Source organism: Eupeodes corollae, chromosome 3 (genome assembly GCF_945859685.1).
Source record: "Eupeodes corollae chromosome 3, idEupCoro1.1, whole genome shotgun sequence".
Taxonomy (NCBI): Eukaryota; Metazoa; Arthropoda; class Insecta; order Diptera; family Syrphidae; genus Eupeodes; species Eupeodes corollae.
Window position 1 is genome coordinate 121,151,311 of NC_079149.1, and position 27,722 is coordinate 121,179,032.

Here is a 27,722-nt window from a genome sequence, read left to right on the forward strand (position 1 = left end):
GTGCTTTTAGCGATTTATTTTCAAAGTGAGCTACACGAGAGTAAGTACTTACAGTTATTGTACTGTGTAATCATTCAAAACTTTCAAAATGAAGAAAAATTTAAAACTTCTTCCACCTTATGCGACTTGCGAGTAATATAATTCTACCTCTCCAGTCCCTATGTACTAATAATAATTTACACACGAAACGAGGACTACACGACTACGACGCGACCGAACGTCAGAGGATATTTTTAAGCTTTCGTCAGCTCACAAGAGTTTTTCATAAGCGAAAAAGCCACCCTTAAAATAATACTCTCTCAATTATACCACTGACTAAATTGAAATGTGAAATATTTAGCTTATTATTTTAAAATGTGTGGTGTAGTGGTATATTCATAGGCTTTTAAAGGAAGTCATGCAAATTGTAAATCATCATGCTAAAGAGCAAGGACCTTATACATACATATGTATGTACGTCTAGTTTTATTTTTTTGTAAATAAATTTATGGAATTCAGTTAGGCAAATTTGTGTGCTAAGTTTGGGCAACTTAAAATACATATGTATATGTACATAAATGCTTTGAAAAATGTAATTTTTTACGGAAATAAACAATTATAAGTCTAAAGATGCTAAATCACACAATATGAAATCAAATTTTGCGTTTAAATTGATTGCCATCATTGAATCGAAATTTATAATTAGAATTTAATTATTTTGGATTTGAATGCTTTTACATTGATGCCTTAGAAATTTATTTAAGGTTGCGTTCACAGTAAAAATCTATAAATAATCAAATTAAAACACTACATTACTGATAGTTCTTCTTTGAGTTTTTAACTACAAAAAAGACAACAAAGTTCTTAAATCCTGAACATTTTATTTCCTGTTCATTCTGTAAACGAATGTCTGATCATGAATATATGATCATCTTTAAAATATAAACTTTCAAACTTCAAGACCTTATAATATCGAAGTCTTGCTAGCTTTCTTTGAAACAAAATATCACCAAATAAAAGTAATATTCGTTAATTATAATAAAAGTGCCTATATGCCTAGGTGAACCACTAAAAAATTATGTATCCCAAAGTATAATGGGCACTTTTGGCAACTTACTTTCTAAATACATGCGGTACGGTTTAAGTTTTTTGTAAAACAAATTGTCAATTGATTTTTATTTTAAGTTTTACAAATAGTTAATCTATCGGCACCATTATTTCAGTATCATCAGCAAAAGTGTGCATGATATAGTATTAACTGGAATATCCCCTTGTATATAAAAGATAAAAACTAGGTCCTAGGATACTTCCTTACGGTAAGCTGGCTTTTATTTTCCATAGATTTTCCAGTAATTTTGGTCCACCGTACCCTTAAGAGTCAGTATTTCAAATTAATATTTTTTGGTAATGTACTGAACAGTGATTAGATCGTGCACAGGTGATTTTTTATTAGATAACTTATGTTGACACAAGCTTCTTACTTTTTTGTGCGAGGCACAAGAAATTTCATATTTGGTTTCTATGATATCCAGCAAAAGGCCAGCTTTTTGTTTCGAGAAAAAAGTATGAAACTAAAAACACATTTTTAACTTCCCATAGGAAGTTATTGTAATGGATACGATTTTTGAATTGAAAATTTTGACATTTCTGTACGTTTCAAGGTCTTTAGAGTAGAAATAAAAGATTTTTAGAAAGATGTCTGTGAGTGCGTGTGTACGTACGTTCGTACGTTTGCAAAGTTTTTTTCGTCGTCCATAGCTCAACAACCAGAAGAGATATAGACTTCAAATAAATTTTTGTATACAGATAATAATGCAGAAAGATGCAGAAAGGGATCTCAAGAAAATTGCGTGGGTAGTTTTTTGTATCATAGCAGTTTAAAAAAAAGTGAACATTTTGGTTAAAACTAAATATCTCACGAACTAATGAGGCTGGAGACTTGAATTAAATTTTATATTATGTATTGTAACGTGATACAAAACAAATATGAAAAAACGAATTGCACATTAAGTTCATATGGTGTTCAAGCAAAAAGAACAGGATTTTCTTTCCTTAAGAAAAGTAGAAAACTAAAATAAACAGTTTTCAACTTCACTAACAATGTAAGTTATCAGCTTAAGTTGCATTTAAGCCTCTTTTTCATTTATTAATTTACATAAAGCCATCGATGGAATAAAAAGTTCACAAACGCAAGAATTCCACTCGTATTATTTCAAATTACACCATTAACGAATATGTATTTCAATTTCATATAAAGTTCAACAGCTACCTGATTTTCTCAATCCAATTTACACACAATTAAAAACAGAAAAGAAAAACTTAATTTCCAAATTACTACTTAATCAAAGAGCTTTTCCATGCTTACACATTCATACATCAAGTAGCGAAATTTAATTTGAGAAATTGCTATTTTGGATTGATGGAGGCCCACCGGATACTTTTGCTGTCTGTCTGCCTGCCTGACTCTGGTGTAAACGAAGTGGCATCTGACATTCCGCGTAAGCAAAACCATTCAATTTATTATACGTTTGTATCGTATGGCAGTGTACAAGGCGTATAAGTAAATACTGATGCGGGTATCCGACATTAAAGAAGATGCAAAGACTGATGAATGAATGAGTGAATACAATAAACACACAAAAAAAAAACAAAATCAAAAATCACTTGCATCGTCAGAAGATTAATGGCATGAATTAAAGTGAATGAAAGGAACTCTGATGGAGTCAAAGTCAGAATCGGAACCGGAACCAAAACCAGAACAATGCGTTGTGATAAACGATTTAAACAAAAAAAACATCTTTTTTATATATTTTTCAATTATTTATGCAGGGCCTTTTTTCAAAAGTAATAATGAAGAAAATGAAGACTCGTGTGATGTATCATTAGGCTCTAGATAAAGTGTCATAAGTTGCCAAAAGATCAAATATGAATTCATCTTTAATCTTATATAAGCTTCCCATTTTCTGAAAAAAATGATCTTGCCTACTTGCAGCAGATTACAAAGGCTGTTTTTTAGGTGTTTAAGTTAACTGACATAAAGTTTATTTTATGGAAGTTAATCTTAAGGCATTTTAATTTAAATAAATTTCTGGTGTATGACTGAAATTGCTGGCAAAAATGTATTCTATTTCATTTTTATTTAATTTAAATATCATAATTGCTTAACAACAGTAAGATTTAAAATCATATAAAATAACTGTAAGCTTATTTTACAAAAAAGGCTGAGCTAAGATAATAAAAAAAATTACTTTAATTATTAAAAATATCATAAGATACAAAAATTCATTGATTATTAAAAATATTCATAATGAAAAATGAGATCCAAGTTATATACTACGAGGTAAAGTGTTACAGAAAATTGACGTTTCGATGTTAAATATGAGTAAAGAGGGATAATTAGCTGATGAGATTTGTGTTTAAGGTCGCCCTTCTTACTCTGTCAAAAGTATATTGTTGTTGGTGTGCTATAAGTATGTCGGAAAGCAAAATTAAACTACGAAGTTCTACATATTTTTCAAAAGGCATGTCTTGTAAGCGCGAGGCAACATCAGATATCCTATTATATCTACGTAACCCAAAAACATAACGGTTGAGTTAAAAGCTACATTAAGTTTTCCTCTGCTCTTGAAACTGCAGTTACAATAGATTTATACAACTATAAACCAGAATAGGAATTAACAAGGTTTTGGCGAGAAACAAACGTACGAAATACTCCATAAACCTTACCAACGAACCCATTTATATAATCATCCCAAATCAAAAGACGATTAAAAGTCAAACCAAGATTCTTTGCTGTAACCACATATTCGTTTAGCATTGCTCAGAACAATTGGTGGAAAATAAGAAAGGTCAAGAGATTTTCTAAGACATACATTTGGATTTGTTTGGGTTCGACATAAGTCGGTTTGACAAAGACCAATTTGAAACTCTCTTCAGTTCTTCATTGATGCAGAAAGCTCCATGTTCTATAAGGTCAAGTGGACATCTGAAGTAAAGCTGAACGTCATCAGCATACAAGTGAGAGCTGCAATTAACTAATGAAGATAAAAACAAGAAAACAAGAGAGGACCCAGTATGGAACCTTGTGGTACCCCAGTTACTGGCAATATCATACACAAAAAAGTAGGATGACGAGTCCAACAGCTTTTGACTTTATAGAAAGAACACTTTCGACTACATCAGTACTATCAACAGCATAAAATTTAAAACCAGGCTCTTTACTGTCACTTTGGTCAGTAAAAAAAACTGAAGGCCAAACCTGTGGCGGTGGAGAAGAAATTAATTTTTCATAAAGTTTATTGCCATTAATGTCCTCAACAGCACCAAATTTTGTCTTTCCGATTCCGATTCTGCGTAGATTTTTCCAGAGCTGGCGACCATTTGTGAACTTGTGCTAAGCTGTTGAGAAAAATGTTGGTATTTAGCCTCGCGTATCATAGCTACTAAAACATATGACGCAGTTTGGTTACTCGATATCTTTTCCAATTCGTATAGCGTTCTCGCTGTTCCATCCATGATTTTTCAAAATAAATTTGCACAATTTGGAAGCGTTGTTCAGAAGCCTGTCAAATAATTTTAAAATGTTATACCCAACAAAAAATAAATCACTTGACAGCTGACTTGAAACCAATACCTATTAAAAACACCCGTAACATCCATCTGATGGTATAAATTCTAAGTGGACAAAACTCCACTAAATAAACTATAGAAGTTCATTGCTTGGCGCGTTTTGGGTTAAGCTATATCATTGTCGTGTCGTAGATGTTCCAACATTTAACCTGTATTCCCATAGAAACTCTTGCATCATCCTATCCTATCCACTTCCGGATAAATGTCGAAATCTCATAGATCCGACATGTTAATAACTTCGGGCAGATTTTAGAACAAAAGCGTCTACTTCTGCAGTTTCTGACGTTCGCCATATTCGACATACATATATATAGTCCTAAAATTAATGTGAAATTTTGATCGATTTTATGTGTCTTTTGTTTTGCGCAATTTGTTGACCACCATCGCCATCAGAGGGAACTCTATTTCTATTGTAGTTTATGTAAAATACACTTTATACGTAGGGCACATAATCAGGTGAAGTGAAATGCTATGATGATTTTGTGTATACCAGAGAAGGTGGAAATGCTTTGTCTACGCGCAATCGGGTAAATTGCATAGTGAATCATATTTCGGGCCTTTGGGTCTATTCATTCAGTCAGTCTTCTATACATATATATATATGAAGGTTTAAATACGAGTATATTTATGGTCATAGAAGGAAAAGATAAGTTTATAAAAGTGAGCCACAAGGGTATTAGATCTTTGGAATTTTGTATGTAATCTAATATTTGGATACCTACATTACATTATTATAGCCTGCAGAAAGTGCATAGCAGATATTTGGAGCTAGAGCTCTAACCTACCTTCGTTGACCACATTAGGTATAAATACTTGTTGTTTATAAGACATGATGCCTGACAAAATAATTGTGTAACACTATAATAATAGCGTTGAGAAGTAGCTACTTTAAGTTGGGAATTAGAGTCACACGTTGTTGTATGACAAAACAATCCTCTTATGAATTACCTTCAACCAAAGCATAGTAAGCAAATCATATGCTAGGTTGGGTATTCGTATATGGTGTATAGATGATATAAGACCACAATACTGAAGTGTTGGGGGATTTATATTATTGATGATGATGTTACAAGTTGGCAGTAGGTCATAGAGTCAAACAGCAGTGAATTAAAGCTACCCGACAACAATGGTTTAAATAAATTTAACGTAGGAGGTACCTTTCAAAAATATATACTTAGACTTAAAATGAAGAAGCAATACAAAAAAAATGTAAGTAAGAAAGTTTGGGTGCTTAGAAACTAAATTTTAAGTCGCACGAGAAATTGTGTGGGTGGAAATAAACTCAAAGTGAAATTAGGCCACCGAGAATTTTGTACAAAGTTTTGGTTTTGTTTAGAAAAATAAATCGCTGTAATAGTGAAATAAAATAAGAATTTGCAGCCTACATTTTACACTGTAACAAATTGAATTACAAGACTCTAATCGATCAGTCTTTGTAAGAAGCTCTTCTATTAGTTGAGTTCATAAAATATAATCCATCACTTAAATACAAATATTTTCACTTTACTTCCAACAAAGAGATTGAAAGGCTTTTTAAAATCCAAGAGGATATTTTAGTATTGTAAAATATTTAATTTTGAAGAAATCCAGAATTTATTTATTTGGTTGCAATTTTAAGTATCTTTTTCGCGAAGATAGAAGTTTGACAATTCTTCTACTGCTCAGAAAACCCCCTTTAACACTTTCACATCAGATAAGATTGATATTTTGGGGGTTTGTCATTTAAAAAAAAAAATTGAAAAAGAATTTTGTATATAATCATTACTAATAAGTTCTTATACAAATTTTAAAATTTGTCATTCAAATAACTCCGAAAAGTATGCAAATAATATTTAAAACTTATGGTAAGCTGTTTTTTGTCGAAATAGGTTGAAGAGGTCAAATATTTTCGGCTTAGTAGTATTTTCGGTAGATTTTATTTCTTCAATGAAATTTTTCTAATATTTTTTCTAAATTTTGACAGGATTGAAGATATTCGAAGTAAAAATAAAATCTCATAGTACAATAGTTTTTTTATTTTTTGTAATTGCAATTTTTACTAAACTCATACAAAAATATTCCATATTTAAAAATTTCATGGAAAATAAAGTTTAATAAAAGAGGCTGCGATGCGATCGACACTGGTAACTGACCATCCCATCTGTCAATTTGTCTTACTTAAAATTTTGAAGGTTTTCCTGTTTGGTTAAAAAAGTTATCACTCCAATTATTCTTAAAAAAAATTAAAACTACCAACAATATTTTCAAATAAAGAAATAGTTTAGTTTGAAAATCTAGTTTTGTTAAATAGATTCATAGTCGAAAACAAATTTTTACCAATTTTAGTAGCATTTCTTGAATTTTTACAAATTGGATGAATGAAATTAATTTGAGAGATATCAAGAACCGAACATCAATTTTTACCAAATTTGCGTACTATTTTTTGTAGATGTTATTTTTTTATTAAAAAAAGACTGTTGCATTTTTATAAAAAAAATTACTTAATATTGAAAACAATGTTTTCTGGAAAATAAAAGTTAAAAGTAAATTTTTACAAAGTTTTGGTATTGTTTTTTTCTTAGGTTTTAATTTTTGTAAGAAAACTGTCAATTCGATTCGAAATTCACTTTTTGCCAACTTTGAGTAATATTTTGTTTATAAAAAAACTGTCAATTAGTTCGTGAGATATTTAGGGTTAAGCAAAATGTTTACCATGTTTTTAAACTGCTATTGTAAAAACCACCCATGTAATTTTCTTGAGAGCCATTTCTGAATTATGATCTTTAGAACAAAATTTATTTGAAGTCTATATCTCTTCTGATTGTTGAACTATGGACGACGAAAAAAGTACGAACGTACGTACACACGCATGCACAGACATCTTTCTAGAAATCTTTTATTTCGATTCTAGGGATTTTAAAACGTCGAGAAATGTCAAAATTTTCAATTCGACAAATCGAATCCATTACAATAACTTCCTATGGGAAGTTCATAACAAAAATTATTAAAAATATTGATTACTTTTTATAAATGTTTTATTTCCTATTGTAAAATACAAACACTGATTTATATTTTGAAGTCGTTCTGAGAAATGGAGGACTAAAAGAGGAATACAAAATGGACCTAAATACGTACTCAATTTTGAGGAACATTTTAATTTTAAAATCACACGAAGCAAGCTTCAATAATACATGTTTTTCCAATAAATAGCTCCCAGAAACTGCCCAAGTAAAATAATTCCCAAATTGTTTTTGAAAAACTCTGTATATAAAATTCTGGATTTATTTCGCAAGAATATCAGAAACTTCTATATCTTCTAAATTTTCTGGAGTTTTTTTTCAATTTATAGAAATGACTGAAAGGCCAAACAGTCATTTTCATATTTTGTTTACGACCTTATTTATTTTATTTTCCTTTACTTTAATAAACATGCAATGATTTAAAACCAAAATCATGAAACTAAATAAAAGTACAAAAAAGTACTAATGAAAATCAAAAATATAAAAATTCTTTTTAAAAATAAAAAAAAAGGTTTATAAAGTTGTTTCACAAGAAAAGCCAGAAACTTTATTCATGTTTAAATAATTTGTGGAAGCAGTACAACTTGATCCAAAATTAAATAGTTTTATTCAACATTCTATTTTCTTATCATCACAAAAAAATAAATTTTTTTCCAATTTGTTGTTTACAAAAAATTCACCATTGCATTTTTTTAAAATAACTTACAATAACCACTTTCAAAGGAAACAACCTTGGTGTGAAAAACTTTAAATAAAAGTTTTATAAGTTTTGAATAGCTCATAGATTCTCACATCCTTATGTTTCTATACAAACTGACATTAACCACTTTAAAACCACAAATTAAAAGTTTAATTATAATTGTATTAGTTAATTTAAAATATCTTAATTAAATTAAAACTTAGCTAAATCTTTCGCTAATTATCCCAAAAACCAGAAAGTCTTTGCAAATCACCTATCCTAAACTCCCCTCTATAAAATGATTCAAATTGGAATTGTGTAATTCCACTGCAATTTTATTGCAAATAAATTGGATGCAAAAATGAATTAAAAAAAATTATTTCAATTCTAAAATTCAACACAACAAAAACAATTTTTTTCCTTGAATTTCCAGGTTATTTTAATCTAATTGACTCTCAACTATTTTCAACGAAGTCAAAACAACTCATTATTATTTTGTTTTTATATAAAACAAACATTTTTTCTATCGTTTTCGGTTTTTATTTGCGGCGGTTAAGATTTAAGAGGGGTTTTAAAATAAAATTAATAGAAATAAAAAAATAAAAAAATTCTTTCGGTTGCAGAAAGAATTTCAAATTAAAATGAAAATAATTTATTTTTTTATTTTGCTACTGTTGTTGTTGTTGTTGATACTTCTTCTTTTTGACTCTATGTGAATTAGTTTTAATTCCTTGTATTTTAGTTTAAAAAAAATAAATCCTCTTTTTTGTTAAATTAAACCAACAACTCTTTAAGATACAATCAAACTATTTCAGATTGACCAATGTTTTTTATATCCAGGAAGCCAAAAAATAACAACAAAAAGTTAAAAGATTAAAGTGTATATTTTATATCCTTGAAATTTCTAAGAGGACTTTTTTCTCAGATATCCAGAGACAGACAAACAAATAACAACAAAACAAAAAAACAAGAGCTATATAGATACTTTAAGTGAGATGAAATCCACTTAAGCTTTAGACAACTTCTTTTATTTCGTCAACTTTCAAGTATCTAGATATATTGTATGCTTGCATTTGTAGATCTAAGTAATATAAAGTTCTTGTAGATATTTGTGTACGTAGTAGATACATATACAAAAGGATCTTTTGACATTTTACCTTTGAAATAAATAAATAGAGTAAACTGAGTGAGCTCTTCTAACAGAAGAAATTGCATCCTAAAAATTGTTGGTATTTTGTTTAGATTGAATTTTTATTTAGTTCTCTCTTTTTTCTTGTTCTATTTTCTGTATTTTATAAAAAAAAACTTGTGTTTTGTTTGGATTCAAGTTAAACTCATGAAAAAAAGAAATTTTAAAAGTTTTTCTAAGAAAATAATAATAATAATAAGTATAATAGAGAAAGTTTTGAAATAAATATTTTTACTATTAAATAGCTATTGAAGTTTTTAAGAGAAAGAACAGTTATTTTAATAGGATACAAATATTTAAGTAGGATGTAGACTTTTTCAAGAACTTTTAATAACAATTTTATTGTGAAGCAATCCAAACATTCTTTATTCTTTATTTTTATTATTATTCTTTCAATAGATATTTTTGTTTTATATTACTTTCAAAAACTAAAATTTTTAAAGTAGTACTATGATTGAACTAGTTTTTATCAATTTCAAAACTGCTCTGGGATTGAATGAACGGCTGAGTAGCTCAAGTCTACAGTGTTATACCTCTAAAATAAGATTAAAGTAGATTTAAAAGTACGAAGTCATAACATTAACCACTAAATAAACTTCAGTACAAAAAGAAATTAAGAAATTCTTAAAGCCAGATTTTTCAAACTTAATTTTAGAACCCGTTTATTATTTTTTTCATTTATATGAGATATTTAAAGATTAAAAATGAGTTTAAATAAAGTACGAAGTTGTAATGGTTCTCTTTTTAAATAATACAGCTAACGTGGCTTAGTATGTTAAATTCTAATGTAACAAAATTTTTTAGAAATCGGAAATCTTAAAAGGCTTAGGTACAAGTGATCAAAGTATAATTAAAAATTACAAAACCTTAAATTTAAAGTTCACTTAGGAAGCCACAAGACGCTTTACCGAACCTAATTTTTTTTCAACCTGGCACATATCGTATCTAAAAGTTCGTTGATTGAAATTCATATTTAAACCTAAGGAAAAGTCTACTTTTCAAAACTTTGATCAAAATCGTTCAACCCGATAACGAAAAAATTAAGAACAAAGAAAAATTTAGTATGGCATATACCTTGAATATAAACATACCTATAGAAGAATTCAGTCGGAGTCGTTTTTGACATAGAAGCCATAAATTCACGTTCACCATCATTGCAATATTGAATTGAACGTACCTTTAAAATTCAGTTTTTCGGTTCTCTTCTTGGCAAAAAAAACAATTGATTTTTAAAGTTGGTTTTAAATTTTTTTCAAGAGCATAGATGTTAAAAAGTGAAGACAGCTTCAACCCTAAATATACATAAATATACAAAAAACAACAGTAAAATAAGTATGTTGTGAACATCAATAAGATCCCCAACTTAGAATATGTCAATATCAGAGTGAAATTTATACAACTCTTCAAAATGATAAGTATTCACCATCAAATGAATGGCTATAGTTTAATTTCAAGATATAAAATCTTAGCATTAGAATTTGGTCCTTCAACCTGGATATTTGAGCATAGACGGTTAAACGCAATTAGTTTCTTTAAAAAATATTTTATTTTTATCTTCTATTCCACAGTTGCATTCAGTATTTTTATATTCCGGTCCTATTTCTTATGTTTGTTTCTGTTTTTAAGACTTGGATCTAATTTTTACCCAAAGTTATTATTTTTCACCTTAAGCGCATTTTGTAAAAAAATAAGTTTTAATCACATTTTCTAATGATAAAATTATATCCCAATTTGGCTATAGTTTAATTTCAAGATATAAAATCTTAGCATTAGAATTTGGTCCTTCAACCTGGATTTTTGAGCATAGGCGGTTAAATGCAATTAGTTTCTTTAAAAAATATTTTATTTTTAACTTCTATTCCACAGTTGCATTCAGTATTTTTACATTCCGGTCCTATTTCTTATGTTTATTTCTGTTTTTTTTTTATCTTGTTCAGTAATTTATTGTCTTCGAAATAAATTTAGAAAATCGCAACTTTTCAAATGCTTCAATCTTATCTTGTATAGTTGTTTAGGTTCAATTTATAACAAGAAAATATATTGACAGTCACAAACCAAAAAAATGATTTAAATTATACAAATTTTTTACGGAAACGTTATAAAAAAAGAGACTGGTATGCGACCATACTGATAACTTCCTATCCAGTCTTGTAGGTTTTTGTTAAAAAAGTCCAACAATATTTAGAATATGATGAAATAGTTTGATTTCAAAATCAAGATATTTTTTGTCGTTAGCCAAATTTGCCAATTTTATTAGCATTTCTTAAAAGTTTTTTATTTCATATATAAACAAATACAAATTGGATGAATGAAATTATTTTTTAAAGTCAATATCTTCTATTCGATTCATCTTAAAATGTTACCAGATGTTAAAAAAGTTGTTTCAAGTTACATAAAATTGTTTTGGAGATAAAATTCTTTTTATTCGTAAAATTTTCAAGGTTTTATTTATAAAAAAACCGTTTAATGGATTTTTTTTTAAAGTTATTTGGTATCACGTTACAATATACAATATAAAATTTAATTAAAACTTCTAGTGTTATTGGTTCGTGAGATATTTAGGGTTTACCAAAATTGCCACCTTTCTTTTGAACTGCTATGGTAAAAAAAACACCTACGTAATTTTCTTGAGCGCCCTTTCTGAAACTTTCTGCATTATTAGCTGTATATCAAAATTTATTTGAAGTGGATATCTCTTCTGGTTCTTGAACTATGGACGTTCAGAGGTATGTACACAAGCAAGCACAGATATCTTTCTAAATACCTTTTATTTCAACTGTAGGGATCTTAAAACGTCGAGAAATGTCAAAATTTTTAATTCAACAAATCGGATACATTACAATAACTTACTATGGGAAGTTAATAATATAGAATTACTTGGTATTTCACAAAATTCTATTTTTGAGCTTCTCAAAAACTTCACATTTTTAATATTCTCGCATATTTATCATAATTCAATAAATAATTCAAAAACATTTGTGACTCTTTACAATTTTCATAACTTATTTATAAAATCTCAACTTGAAAAAGACATGCATTTGCAAAAATATTTTAAAAAGCTTTCAAAACTATACAAAAATATATATATATAAAGAGTTCCAAATCGACGCCTTAAAATAGAGCTAGCCTCGAATTCAAAAATATTAGAAAAAAAATCTAGGTAGGTATTGAATAAGTTTTAGTTTACACTGACAAGAAAGTTATAATTTCTCAAAAAGAATTCACCACCGTAAAAGGAGGTGTAGAAGGTACTTAAAAAAGGAAGTGAAATTTCAACACCCACTCAACTTTCATCCTTTTTCTAGTTTAAACTTAAAAGACATAACTATATATATCCATGAGTAGGTGTATGTATGTACCTATGTGACTGCCTCCAACTCCCAATCAATGGCAAAAGTTTTCAAAGTTCACTGGTTCCACCATCACATTGCAGGCGTTTTAAACTCGTCGTTGTTCATGTTGCCGAACGCCTCCGCACCGACCCGCCATCTTCATCATCAGGACCAACTATATTGCAGAAGCACTCAACGAACAGAGCTAGCGTAAGGAAAGATCTCATTAAATGTGCATAACACAAATTTAGCAAAAATATTCTTCTAGCATCCATCTGTTGGTATAAGGAAGTGGTTCCTTGCTTCGACCGTCGCGTATGTCGTCGTCGAAGTTCGTCAAATTCGAGGTTTAAAGTAGGATTCACGTCATGTTGGTTGTCTTGCTCGGACCGAGACCGATACACAGTTTTGAAATGCATGACCGACTAAAAGCATCAAGGACAGTTGGTCCTTTGGAATCTATCTGCTGTAGGGCATAAGTGAACTGTTTAGTCACATCTTCTCTAAAACTGGATTTAACAAAGTTCAACCATCATAATCCCAGTTGACATTACATTCCTCGTAACCCCAACCTAACTAAGTCTTATTTTTCTATCTTCTTCCTCATAGTTGGAGCTGATCCTGGTATGTTTTTCTTTCTTCTTTACATTGGTTTCTTCGTATTTTTTTGTATATCTTGTACGCTAAGGTTTATTGATGAAAAGTGCACATCAGAAAAGTTAGAAGCATCAAGGATAAAAATCATTTCTGGACGTCTTCTTTGCGGCATGATGGTTCGTTGTAAGCATAATCCCTAAAAAAACACCACGGGCTCCCACAGGATATACATATATTGAACTTCCACTTCCACCTGAGCTAACACACTAAACCGTTCGACGGTCGTCGTTGTCGTCCTTGCTCCTTTCCATCGATATTTTTTGTATGCACATTTATATCCGTCCATATCCAACCCTTCTGTAGCCTGATGGCTGGATTACATTTTACTTTGTCGATAACAAACTACCAACTAAACTGTGGATACTTTATACATACGTTAAGAAGTGACGCCCGGTCTCACTCTCCTTTTAAAGCTTCGACATCATAAGCAAGGTTTCGACATTTTGCTTTGGAAAATATATTCATTAATGAGATTAAGAGCTCTGTGCCTTAATTCGGTTCGTTTTTCTTTCTACCAAAGCGGCAAGCATCCAGCATCATGAACAGGATCAGCATCAGAAGAGAGAAAGGTATAATGGTTCCGTTCATAACTTCTGTGTAAAAATTAATTTCAGATGGGTATAGGGATGGGGACGTAAATCGGGTGGGGAATCGCTGATGGCTGCCATTTTTTTAAATGTTTTTTTTTCGTATTTTTTTGATCGTTGTTGTGTTAAATCCAAGTCAACCACCCGAACCCCTTTTATGGTTTCGTTCACGCTGAACTTCCTGGGTGGCGCGCAAATTGAGACGAAGTAGGTGTTAAATGTTTTGAGTGATTGAACACAAAAGGTGCCACAGCGACAGCGGCAACGGCAGTAGAGTCTTGATAGCTGCACAAATTGAAATTCACGTAAAAAAAGAGAAAATTTAATGAAGGAATATAAAATACAAACAGTGAATTTGAGTTTTATTCGCCTTTTTTCATCATACATTAAAAAAAAAAACAAGAAATAACGACGAAAAAGTTCTCAACTTAATGTATAAGGTGTATAGTACACAGTGCAGGTCACTCGATTTGACCCACTTTTCTATGGAATGGAAGAAATTCTTGTTATGTGTTTTTTAAACAAGAATTTTGAGGATTTTTAATGAAGAATCTTTTTGACATATTCCTTTCTTCTAATTACTGACAAAAAAAAATAAATTAACAGAATTCGAGACAAAAATCACAGAATTGTTTAGTAAATATATATTTAACTTTTTCATTTTCCATTCGTTTGAGACTTACCTAGATTTGACGGCTCAGAAACAAAATCTTAAAAAAGAAAATTTTGAACCCAAATAACTAAAATTTCAATACGAACATCAAAACGAATAGCTTAATTTCGCAGTCACCACTTTTGACAATATTGGTTCACGATCATCAGCATTGTGTCACGATCAATCAATATCGTTAGGTTTTTACAAAAGCTTATATAAACAATTATACTTGGGTCTTCAACCATTAAAAACAGCTTCAAAAAATCAGACAAACCTAATTTAACGAAGAAAATAGTTTTTGTTACATGACACCATCATCATTGGCTCGATAATTGGGATTCGGTCCTTTATACAGTTCTTGAAAGAATCGCCCTTCTTCACATAATATGGCATCAACAGTTTTCTGTAAGGCTTTCATTTTGAAAACACTTAAGAGGTCGTTGTATACAGCAGCTCACAAGTTATGTTAAGGTTCCTGGATTTAAAAAGCTTTGACAGGCAGCCAAGATAGTAAGCTCAGTTGGCTTGGAGCAGTTTCCCTGATATTTCTTTTTCTTTGTTGTCATCTGCTGCTACCTATTGACCCAAGGTATTTAAAAGAAATTCATGCTCCGCTAACTTCATTATTTGATCAAATATTCTTCTCTCTTTGCTACGTGGCAAGTAGTAAAAACAAAAATGTTAGATATTTCCTGTGTTTTTTTGTTAATATATTTTAATTTGATTCTTAAAATATAAAATAAAGATATGTAAAACATCGGATTTGCGGGAAATTAAAGGAGATTATTCTGTCTAAGATTTCTATTTTTACTTGCGAGATAAAAGAACTACATAAACGCCAAGTATTGCATTTGTAAGAAAATTCGAACTCGAGATTTTAATCAAACATGATATTACGATGGTAGAGAAGTCGACAAAGTGGGTCTCCCGATTCCGTCCGTCTGTCTCTTTAAATTAAGGTTTTGAGCCGATTCGTGTTAGGAGTTTTTAAAATTTTTGTTTTTAGGAGTAAAAAAAACCAAATGACAAAAAATCGAATTCGAATTTTCTCAAAAATGAACAGATTGATTTTTTTATTATTTTTTTCTGAAAAATTTTTTTTTCTTAATTCACTTCAATAAAAAAAAAATGTTCGTATTATTCACAATAGTACCCCCCATAAAACCGTTATTTTGTGTTTAGGTTTTCTTAAGAACTAATGTACTGATTTTAATATCTTTTTTCTACCCAAGCTCTTGTACTGAACAAGCTCTTATACTGATGATCAAAGATGTCATTATTTTTATTTTTGGTTTAATTTTTAAAAAAGTTTTTTAATTTTCGTAATTTGATATCTGAAAAACGTTTTGTCATTTTTTACGAAACTGAAATGTACAAAGTATATAAGCTGTAAATAACTGCATACTTAAAACTTTTTTAAACTAAATTTAAAAAATTGTAAATACATAAAATTAGTTTAAAACACCGCTCTTACGATTTTCAAATACAAATTTTGAAACTTGCTACAGAAACAATTTATTAACTTCCCATTGAAAGTTATTCTTATGGGTCCGATTTGGCGAATTGAAAATGTTAACATTTCTCGACGTTTCAAGGTCCCTACAGTCGAAATGAAAGATTTTTAGAAAAATGTCTGTGCGTGCGTGTATACGTTCGTTCGCAATCAAAATCAAATGGGGTGGTGCAACAGTCCATTGTGAACCAGGGCCTAGTGACTTACAACTCTCAACCATTCCTGTGTGCGAGTAATGTTGTCAGGAATGGAGGGGACCTACAATTTTATGCCGAATCCGAACGGCTAGTTTGAGAAAGCACTTTTTCATGACAAGAATTACTCTTGAAGGATTTGTCAATTCCTCGCAAGAGGCAGTACCCGCGAAAAACAGGCAGGGATTGAACCCAAGACCCCTTGCATGACAGTCCAACGCACAAACCACCATGCCACGGGTTCGCAATGTTTTTTTCATTATCCGTAGCTCAAGAACCAGAAGAGATATCGACTTGAAATAAATGTTGTTATGCGGATAATAATGCAGAAAGATGCAGAAAGGGCTCTCAATAAAATTGAGTGGGTGGGTTTTTAACTATAGCAGTTTAAGACAATTTAAAATTGTTGGTTAGTCCTAAATATCTTATGAACCAATGGCTCTAGAGACTTGAATTAAATTTTATATTATAAACTCTAACGTGATACCAAACCAGTATTTTTGGAAAAAAAAATCCGTTTAACGGTTTTTTTTATAAATTTAATATAACTGAACAAAAATTTGTTAACTCGAAAAATTTACAAATAAAAACGATTAAGTTATAAATTTTTAAAATCTGGTAAAATTTTGAGAAAAATCGAATGGATAGTTTTTTTATAAAATATATGTATAGATGTTAGTAAAAATCAGATTTCGACTCAAGTAACTTTTCAAAACCTTGAGACATTTGCTTTAAACTAATTTTATTTTTTTAAAAACATTGTTTTTAATATTCAGTATCATTTAAAGAAAAATCCAAATGGCAGTGTTTTTGAAAACAATTAAAAACTTAAAAAGAACCATTTCTAAAAGTTGGTAAAAATTGATTTTCGACTGAAATATCTTTTCAAAAATTAAAATTGTTAGCTCCAAAATAATTGTATGTTATAAAAAATATTGTTTTGAAAATTCAATAAAATTTCGAGAAAAATCGGCAGTTTTTTAACAAAAAATAAAAACCTAAAAAAAGCATTACTATAAGTTCATAAAAATTAATGTTCGACACAAATATATTTTTAAAAATTTGAGATATACTTCAAATTAATTTTATTTTATAAAAAATATTGTTTTCAACATTCAGTAATTTAAAAAAAAATCGAAGAGTCAGTTTTGTTCATAAAGAATTAAAATTTACGAAAAATAGTTCGCAAAATCGGTAAAAATTATGTTCGGTTCCCGATATCTCGGAAATAATAGAAAACATTGAATTCAAATTAATTTCATTAATTAATTTTTTATTCGTTTATTTAAGAAATAAAAACTTTTAAGAAATGCTTCAAAAATTGTAAAAATCGGTTAACGGCTAAAAATATCGTTCACAAGAATAGATTTTGAAATCAAACTATTTCATCACATCCAAAATATTGTTGGTTGTGTTTAATTTTTTTAGAATAATTTAACTGATAGATTTTCTAACAAAAAACGAAAACCTACAATTTTTTAAGCAAGACAAATCGATAGACGGGATGGGATTTTTTTTTAATTTCCGATTACTATATTTGTTGCTTTTGGTCTTAGTCGAAAAAATTTAAAATGTATTCCTATGATTTTTATTGAATTTCGAACACATTATGTTCAAAATACTGCAAGAAAACCACATTTAAGGTTTTCTTTCGAAATTTAACTAAAGAAGAGTTTTTGGTTATATTTTTGTGGACCTTGAAAATTTTCATAAAAAATTGTGTAAATAAAATTTCAAAATCAAAACAACCATAATCAAATGATTTAAAGTGTTCATGTTACTTTTACACACGGCCGGCATCATCACAAGTGAAACTCTTGCTTGGTGGATTCGGCTCAACTCAGTTCAGTAACAGCAGCAGGAGTAGCTTAAGTCAAGAGGAAAAGTCATGGAGTTAAAATTAAAATTTGTCATCTCTCTGAATATTTTTATTTTTATCGCCACACTGCAGGGACACTTTTTATCCAACTTTTATTCTTTTTTTTTTTAACTTACCTACTAAGTTTTGTTTGTTTACGTTTTATTTTTTTTGTGCAACATTTCGCTTTGAGTTGTTCCTTTTTATTATATTTTTTTTTATTATTTTAACTCTTATAAAAACAAAAACTGTCCAGTGCTGAATGCTGAATCCTTTAGAATGAAAGAATGTTATAAAAACTCTTTTGAATGAGAAGAGTTTAACAATAAAAAAAGAAGAAATTTGTAGCTTTTAAGGACAAAACGTTTAAACAAAAAAATGTGTTGCCTTCTTCCTTTTTATTTTTTATTTTGTTACTTCGAATGTGAATATAAAAGGACAACGTCCAGGCACAGAATAATCAAACGTTTTATTATAAGCATTTTGTCTGTCTAGTCTCTTGTGAAATTTGTCCTTTCATACTCAGTACTACTGTGAATATGTTTTGAGTTTTGTCCTCTTCTGCGTTTGATAAAAGTTTTTAATTAATTTTTTTTTTCTAACAGACTAAAGTAACTTTTTCTTAAAAAAAATATTTAAAAAAATGTGGATAACAGGATAAACTTTGGAATTAAAAAAAAAATAAAAAAAATAATAGAACTGAAGAGCTCCTGCATGCGATTAAGCAAGGATAAACAATTAAATTTTCTAGTTTGCATACATAAAAACATTCTTATAACGTAAACCAAACAATTTTGGTTTTTAGTTCAAAATTTATGGTAAACTTCATAACATATGTTAAAAAAAAAGAAATTCTAGAAGTCAAATGTTTTCTTTTTAGTGTACATTGTTTGCCTCTTCAAAATTGACCATTTGGCTCTTGTTAAATTTTAGATAACAAAATATGTCGAAAACTCATTACAGCAACATTATTTATTTATTAGTATTATTTTACTATTGGTTTTCATAGACTGTTGGCTTAGATAGTCGTTGTTATTCAAATCAGAGACAAAAATATACAAAAGTTAAACACAAGACTTTTATGTTCAACTTTTAAGTCCTATAATAATTTATTTGTAGTTATGACTTAAAAGGATTTTTTTCTTTAAAAAATTAAATATTCAAAAAGCATTCGCGAAGAGCCTTGGCTTACTTTTGCTTTGGCACTTTTTTCTTTCTTTCTGAGTTTTTATTTTGTCTATATGGCCAAATTTTCAATTAAATGACAAATATTGGTACTTTTAAATCTCGCTGTATTGACATTCTAAAAAAAAATTGATTTTTATTTTTTGTCCTCAAATAATTATTTCACCCCTTCTGATCTGGCTGTTATCTACAAGACTTATATACGTCCAAAGCTTGAGTATAACTCCCATATCTGGGCAGGAGCTCCTGCAACTTACTTAAGCCTCTTGGATAGTATTGAACGTATAGCATTTAAATTGAAAGGTGACAATATCATCATAAGTTTATTTACTTCACTTGAACATCGTCGTAAGGTTTCTTGTCTGACCCTTTTTTACACATTAACGGTTTTAACGGTTTATGCTTTAGTGAAATAGACAGCTGCATTCCTTCCCTTAAACAGTTCAACCGTAATACTCCCGCATCTAGAAATGGTCATCAGTATACCCTGTTTTGATTTTCGAAGTTATAAATCCAAATCCTAGTCATAAATCCACCTAAAATGTTCAGTAATGGGACGGATTTTTACGCAGAGGCATATGGTCTGTGTTTTGCTTAACCATAGATTTGGACCACTTGACAAAATTTTTAAACAAAGTTTTTGAGTCAAATTGTATAAACTGAAAATTGTATAAACATTTAGATATTGCTCGATGTTTCAAGGTCCCTAGAGTAGAAATAAAACATTTTAAAAAAAATGTCTGTGCGTCCGTGTGTACCTACGTTTGTAAGTCCGTATATTCCCGACGTTTTTTCGTCGTCCATAGCTCAAGAACCAGAAGAGATATTGACTTAAAATGCAGAAGGGGCTCTCAAGAAAATTGCGTGGTCGTTTCTTACCATAGTAGTTTAAAAAAGGTGAACATTTTAGTTAACCCTAAATATCTCAAGAACCAATCATGCCAAAGACTTAAATTAAACTTTAAGTATTATATTGTAAAGTGATACTAAACCAGTATATTTTTGTAAAAAAATTCAATAAACTGTTTTTTTTATAAATCGAAAAAACTGAAAAAATATGTGTCACCTCGAAAATTTTACGAATCAAAAATAATTTTATCTCCAAAACAATTTTATGCAATGAAAAATTACCTTTTTTAACATCTGATCAAATTTTGAATCAAATGGAATTGACAATTTTTTTTATAAAAAATAAAAACCAAAAAAAAACATTACTCAAAGTGTTTGACATATGTTATAGATGTATATTTATATTATTTTAAAGAAACAATTAAAACAAAATAAATCAAATATGCATATTATTTTAAATAAGATTTACTTACTATTGTGAATTACATAATATGATATTAGCCCAATATGACATTTCTTGTCAAACTAATCATTAATGTTATAATTATAAAAGTTATCTTTTTAACCTTCTTGAGTAAAAGGAAGGTCAATTATTATTCTGATTATTATATTCGATTCAACCCGACACCATTTTTGTAAAATATATATTTTTTTGAGAATTAAAGTAATTATAACGAAGTTTGAAAGAAATTGAGTTTTATTTTGTATCAATTGGAAATAAAGATAGAAATTTTAACTGGCGACAAGAAACATTGGTCCTTCGAGCCTTAAATTAGATTAAATTAATTAAAACAAAAAGAAAAGTGTGTAAATTTGTCTTTTATATAAAGTGAAATATACATATATATATACATATATATATAGACATTTTTAAACTTTAATTTTTAAAATTAATAAGTTGTGCAAGAAAATTGCGTAAAACAAAAAACAATAAATTACAATTGACTATAAATTTAAATTATTTAAAAAGAACATAATTGTGCTGTGCAAATCGGGGCTCCCGCGACGCGTAATTAATACCAAACTCAACTCTACATCATACATCGAAGGCACACAAAGTAAGTCCTCATTTTTAAAGTATTTTTTTTGCTCTTTTTTTTATTACATTTTTTAAATAACAAAAGTCCATTATGTCGTTTGGGGAGCTTCAAAAAGAAGTTTTGGCGCAATTAGAGCGCGACTTTTCTAATTTTAAGAAGACAGGCCAGGCTCGTCGAACGAGTAACTATTTGAAAACTCGCATGGAGCTTCTTGAACAAAATTTAGAAAATGCCAAACGATATCACGAGGAAATCGTTAGCGGGGGGAAGCTCGAAGAGAATTTTAAAAAGGAAGACATGATAGCGGTGTTCGATCAAATTCGCGCCATTTATCTCGAATATAGGACTGAAATGATGGATGGTTTAGACAAATTAAGTCCGTCCGCTCCACTTACGCCTACAGTGGGAGCACCTCCATCAACAGGCCTTCCATCAGCAACACACCAGTCACAGCCAAATGTCCTCAAGCTTCCTCCAATCAAACCTCCCACGTTCTCGGGGTCTTATACATCGTGGCGTTCCTATCACGATATTTTTACGTCACTTGTTCATAACAATCCTGGCTTGAACGAGATCCAAAAAATGCATTTTTTGAAAGAAAGTTTGACTGGCGATGCCGAACGTCTTCTGCATCATTTAGATCTTAGTTCTGGGAATTATGCAAAGGCATGGGATTTATTGAAAGAAAGGTATGATCATAAAAGAGTTTTGGTCAATTCTTATCTCAAGGTCTTTTTTGGCCAACCTGTACAAAGTAAGGAATCTGCCGAAACCCTTAAAAGCTTACTTGACACAACAATCGAAGTTGTTCATGCTCTGGAAAATTTAGGATTACCAGTGAAGGACTGGGACACAATATTAATTTATATTCTCTTTCAAAAACTATCCGCCAAAACCCAACAGCTATGGGAAGAAAAGCTCGGCAATAACAAAGAACTCCCAACCTTCGCCGATTTTACTGATTTTCTTAAATCACGTTTTCGGACTTTGGAAGCTATTGTGCAGCAAGCCAGTTGCACTACACAGCCAAAGCCAGTCACGAAATCGCCTGTCACAGCTAAAACATTTCATGCTAAAACCCAAAAACAACAATTTAAAACGCAATATCAATGTCAAATTTGCAAAAAAGGACAACACTCGTTGATGAAATGTTATCGGTTTTTAAACATGGATGCGGTACAAAAGCAACAGGCTGTACAGCAAGCTGGAGTGTGTGAAAACTGTCTTGCTTACAGCCACAAAACTCCTTTTTGTTTAAGTAACCGGTCCTGTTATTTTTGTAACCAAAAACATCACTCTTTTTTGCACAACAATTTACACACACAAAACACGATTTCTAATCCTAGTAACTCAATTTCACAAAATTCAAGTTCTAATGCGAACAACTCAACACATTTTCAACAACGAAGTTCACAACTTCAGAACCAACAGGTAGCCGTGAATCCAAATGCTCCTGCTTTCCAACCAACAGGCGAAAGTGTTCCTGGTTGCAATACCCGACACAATTTTTATGCGTCTCAAGTCCACGGTACTCAAATTTTATTAGCCACTGCGATCGTTAGAGTTAAATGTGAATATGGAAGATTTTCAGATCTCAGAGCACTAATTGACCCAGGCTCAGATGCCACCTTTATCTCTGAGTCAGCAGCAAGGCTTTTAAATCTCACCCAACACCAAACAAATGTTAATGTATCAGGGCTAGGGAAGGTCAGCAGCGGCATCAGTCAAAGTTACGTTAACATAATGTTTAAATCTAAACATTCGACGTTTGAAGGCGCAACCAAAGCGTACATTTTTAAATCGTTGACTGGCCTTCTTCCGACCCACAAAATGATACCACACAATTATGATCATCTGGCTAATTTGCAGTTAGCAGATCCTGAATTTTATGTTCCCGCTCCAATCGACATACTTTTCGGCTCAGATGTTTATCCGGACATTATATTACCGGAAATTATTCGCAGCGAGCACGTAGTCGCTCCCATTGCACAAAACACCCAATTGGGGTGGATTATATTGGGTAAGAATCCTGAAGTTACTCCAAAGTCGATCCGAAGTTTCTTCCAACACATTGATCTCGATACACAAATCCGAAAATTTTGGGAGATTGAAGAAATTCCTTTCGTGATTCGAGCTTCAGAAGAGGATATTGCCTGCGAAAAGTATTTTAATGAAACAACCAAGCGGTTATGTGATGGGCGGTACGAAGTGAATCTTCCATTTAAAGTAGGATTTCATCCGGAACTAGGATCCAGCAAAGAAATGGCAACTCGACGTTTTTTATCTTTGGAACGACGATTTGAAAGGGACCCAAAATTGCAAGAAAGTTACAGCCAATGTATCATGGAATACCTCAGTTTGAAACACATGGAAGAAGTAGACGTAAACGACCCAATTTTGAAAACCCCTTTTCACTATTTTCTTCCTCATCATGCTGTGTTTAAAGAATCGAGTTCTACCACAAAATTAAGAGTCGTTTTTGATGCAGCCTCAAAAACCTATGATGGTACATCCTTAAATCAACACCTGATGACAGGTCCTAAACTTCAAAAGAACATTGTTGACATAATTTTAAAATGGCGAGCATTCAAATTTACAATAACAGCTGATATAGAGAAGATGTATCGCCAAATTTTTGTGCAAGAACTGGATAGATACTATCAACTCATTATTTGGCGCGAAAATCCAAAGCAACCCATCAAGGTCTTTAAACTGAAGACGGTCACTTTTGGCACGGCTTGTGCGCCTTATTTGGCCATTCGTGTCCTACACAAAGCCGCTGATGATGAGTCTGAAAGGTATCCAAAGGGAGCTCTTGCGGTTAAAAGTGAGATGTACGTAGACGATTTCATCAGTGGAGGAGATTCTATAGACGAAACTCGTATAAAACGCGAAGAAACACGAAATCTTTTGGCGTCTGCAGGCCTCAAACTTCGGAAGTGGACGTCCAACTGCAAAGATCTTCTGCAAGACTTACCCAAAGAAGATTGTGAGATAACTTTTGAAGTGCCTTTTCAATCAAAAGATCATGTCAAAACATTAGGCATAAGATGGAATCCACAAGAAGACTCATTTTCGTTCAAAAACTTTCAACAAGAAACCGATGAAGTGACAAAAAGGACAATGCTATCAGCAATTGCAAAACTTTTTGATCCGCTTGGCTGGATTGCGCCATGTGTGATCAAAGCCAAGATCATAATGCAAAAATTATGGTGCAGAGGAACCGATTGGGATGAACCCATTTCATCAGATCTTAAAGAAGAATGGCAAGTTTTTCAGAAGGAATTGCCTTTAATACAACACGTTAAAATCCCACGGTGGATAAATACACACAATACACAGAAATCGGTGGAATTTCACGGTTTTAGTGACGCGTCGGAGAAGGCTTATGGAGCAGTTGTCTTCATACGTGTCCTTGATAATGCCGAGAATATTCACATGCATATACTAATATCGAAAACAAAGGTGGCTCCATTGAAAACAGTCAGTCTACCACGACTAGAACTTTGTGGAGCTGTTCTCTTGGCATCACTATTAAATTACACAAAAGAAGTTCTCGATGTCTCGAACGCAAAGGTATACGCATGGTCAGACTCAATGATTACGTTGGCTTGGATTAAAGCACAACCTTCCAAATGGACAACGTTTGTCAGTAACAGGGTTGCTGAAATCCAACGATTAACAAACTGCGATATTTGGAAACACATTCCAACAGACCATAACCCAGCTGATTTAGCATCTAGGGGCGTTTCACCTTCAGCGTTGGGAACACAAGACCTTTGGTGGATAGGGCCCTCATTTTTGCGAGAAAAGTGGCAATTTGAAATACCCGTACAACCATCTACTCTCGAAACCGAAATTGAAAGGCGAACGGAAAAGAAACAATGCTTAATAGCCAACTCTGATGAAGCATATGATGACATTAACAGATGTATACTTAGGTGTTCGCGACTATCAAAGATCATCAGAGCAATTGCATTCTGTTATCGCTTTAAATGGAATTGCCTTGCAAAAAGACGAAAAACATTAAGGATTTCAGGAGAATTGAATCCAGATGAGCTACAAGTTGCAGCCTTCTTGGTGCATAAAGCAGCACAAAGGCTCATGTTCACTGCAGAACTGAGTGAATTAGAGAATAAAAATACAATTCCCAAATCCTTGTTATCACTTAATGCGTTCATCGATGGTAATGGGTTACTTCGTGTGGGTGGCCGACTCGAGAACACACTACTTTCATATAACCAGCAACATCCGATCATTCTAAAACCCAATTACCACTTCTCTGAACTAGTGATGCGAGATGCACACAATAAGACCCTACACGGAGGAAATCAGCAAACTGCGGCCTTCATCCGTATGACTTACTGGATAACAAGACTTAAACAACACGTAAAAAAACATATACATAATTGCCCAATATGTTTCAGATACAAAAAAAGGAGTCTACAACAACTCATGGGAAGCCTGCCAGCACCACGAGTACGAATATCCAGACCATTCACCCATACAGGAGTTGATTACGCCGGTCCTATAGAAATTAAAACATGGAAAGGAAGAGGAGCTAAAACTTTCAAAGGATATTTTGCCATTTTTATTTGCCTGTCTACCAAGGCAATCCACCTCGAAACAGTGTCAGACTTGACAACACAGGCATTCCTAGCAGCTCTTCGTCGCTTCACCTCACGCCGAGGCATTTGTGCCCAAATTTATAGCGACTGCGGCACGAACTTTGTGGGAGCTAATCGCGAATTAGCCCGTATGCTAGAAGAAGCTAAACACGATTGGAAAGAAATCGCAGGGACTCTAGCTAATTCAGGAACAAACTGGAATTTTATTCCTCCAGCTTCCCCTCACTTTGGTGGTCTTTGGGAAGCTGGTGTGAAATCAGTTAAACACCATCTAAAACGAACCACAAGAGATGAGAGGTTAACTTTCGAGGAACTCTACACACTTCTCACGCAGATCGAAGCCTGTTTGAATTCCCGACCTCTATGCCCTCTATCGGATAATATCGATGATCTAGACTATTTAACACCAGGACACTTCCTAATTGGCGAACCCTTGCTCACAATTCCTCAAAAGGACAAAAACGTAGAAAACATGAGCTATCTAGACAGATGGAAAAAGACTCAAGCTCTCGTCAACGTGTTCTGGCAAAAATGGAACGGAGAATACCTTTCACGATTGCAACAACGACCAAAATGGACGAAAAGGGAAGCCGAACCTAAAGTTGGAAGTCTTGTTTTGGTCAAGGATGAAAGACTTCCGCCATCCCAATGGGCATTAGCAAGAATAACCGACACACATCCGGGAGCTGACGGACTAGTCCGAGTGGTAACGCTAAAAACAAAATCTGGAATTATGAAACGGCCTATCACGAAAATCTGTTACCTACCGTGTAACACCTCGACCGATGAAAACACCCTAATTTAAATCAATAATAATAATTAAAAAAAAGTAATAATTCGTAAAAAATAATTGATTTGAAAATATATTAAAATCATCAAAATGATCAAAGACTCCACACGACACCACATTTAAATCATTACAGTCCACTCAATAAATCTCAAAAAGAAAACATTCAAACAATTCAAAGAATCCATAAAATTAGAATTCGAAATAGAATTATTTGAAATAAAATTCGAAAAAAAAAAAAACTCATTATAATATTTTTTAAAAAATTTATTAAATATAATAATTTAATACACAACACAATAAATTCATATAAATAAATTAAACTACACCACACCACCAGCAAATCCATCGATGAAATCCCTTCGGCAAATCCATCAAACCCCGTCGGCAAAAACACAATCCAATCGCCGTCGGCTTTTCAGTTTTTTATATTTTATATAAATATTTACACAACACAACAAGATTACAATTTTATACTAATTTTCACAAAATTTTAAATTAACAACACAACACAATGAAAAATTATTTAAAAACATTTTTTTTTTTACCGCTAAAAATTATCACACAACACTAAAAATTAATTAATTATTTTATATTTTTAAATCAAATTGAATTCAAAACGAATTCAGACCAAAATCCGATATGACGTCATCAACGTTGGCTAACATCGGCAGCCATTTGCAATTATTTGCATTGTAAAATAACACACATTCATCACCCGAAATCGAAATCGTAAAAAAAAAAATACGCTACCGAAACACGTAAGCACACGCACACACGCACACACAACATTTTAATAATTAAAAACAAAAAAAAAAAGAGTCCAAATAAATAAAATTTATAAAATTTATAAATAAAATTAAATTATAATAAATATAAATATAAATTAAATAAAAATTAAAAACATAATAAAAAACACCAAACCACATCCAACCCGCGCTTTATGCGGATTCAACAGCGGC

The 27,722-nt window shown here is 31.3% G+C and overlaps 1 protein-coding gene across 1 annotated transcript; it reads left to right on the forward strand.

The window, feature by feature from the left end:
* The first annotated feature begins 21,435 nt into the window (after positions 1-21,435).
* On the forward strand, positions 21,436-26,778 carry LOC129950767 (uncharacterized). Its single transcript, XM_056062686.1, has one exon. The coding sequence runs from the start codon at positions 21,436-21,438 to the stop codon at positions 26,776-26,778; it is 5,343 nt and encodes a 1,780-aa protein (XP_055918661.1).
* The last annotated feature ends 944 nt before the right edge of the window (positions 26,779-27,722 follow it).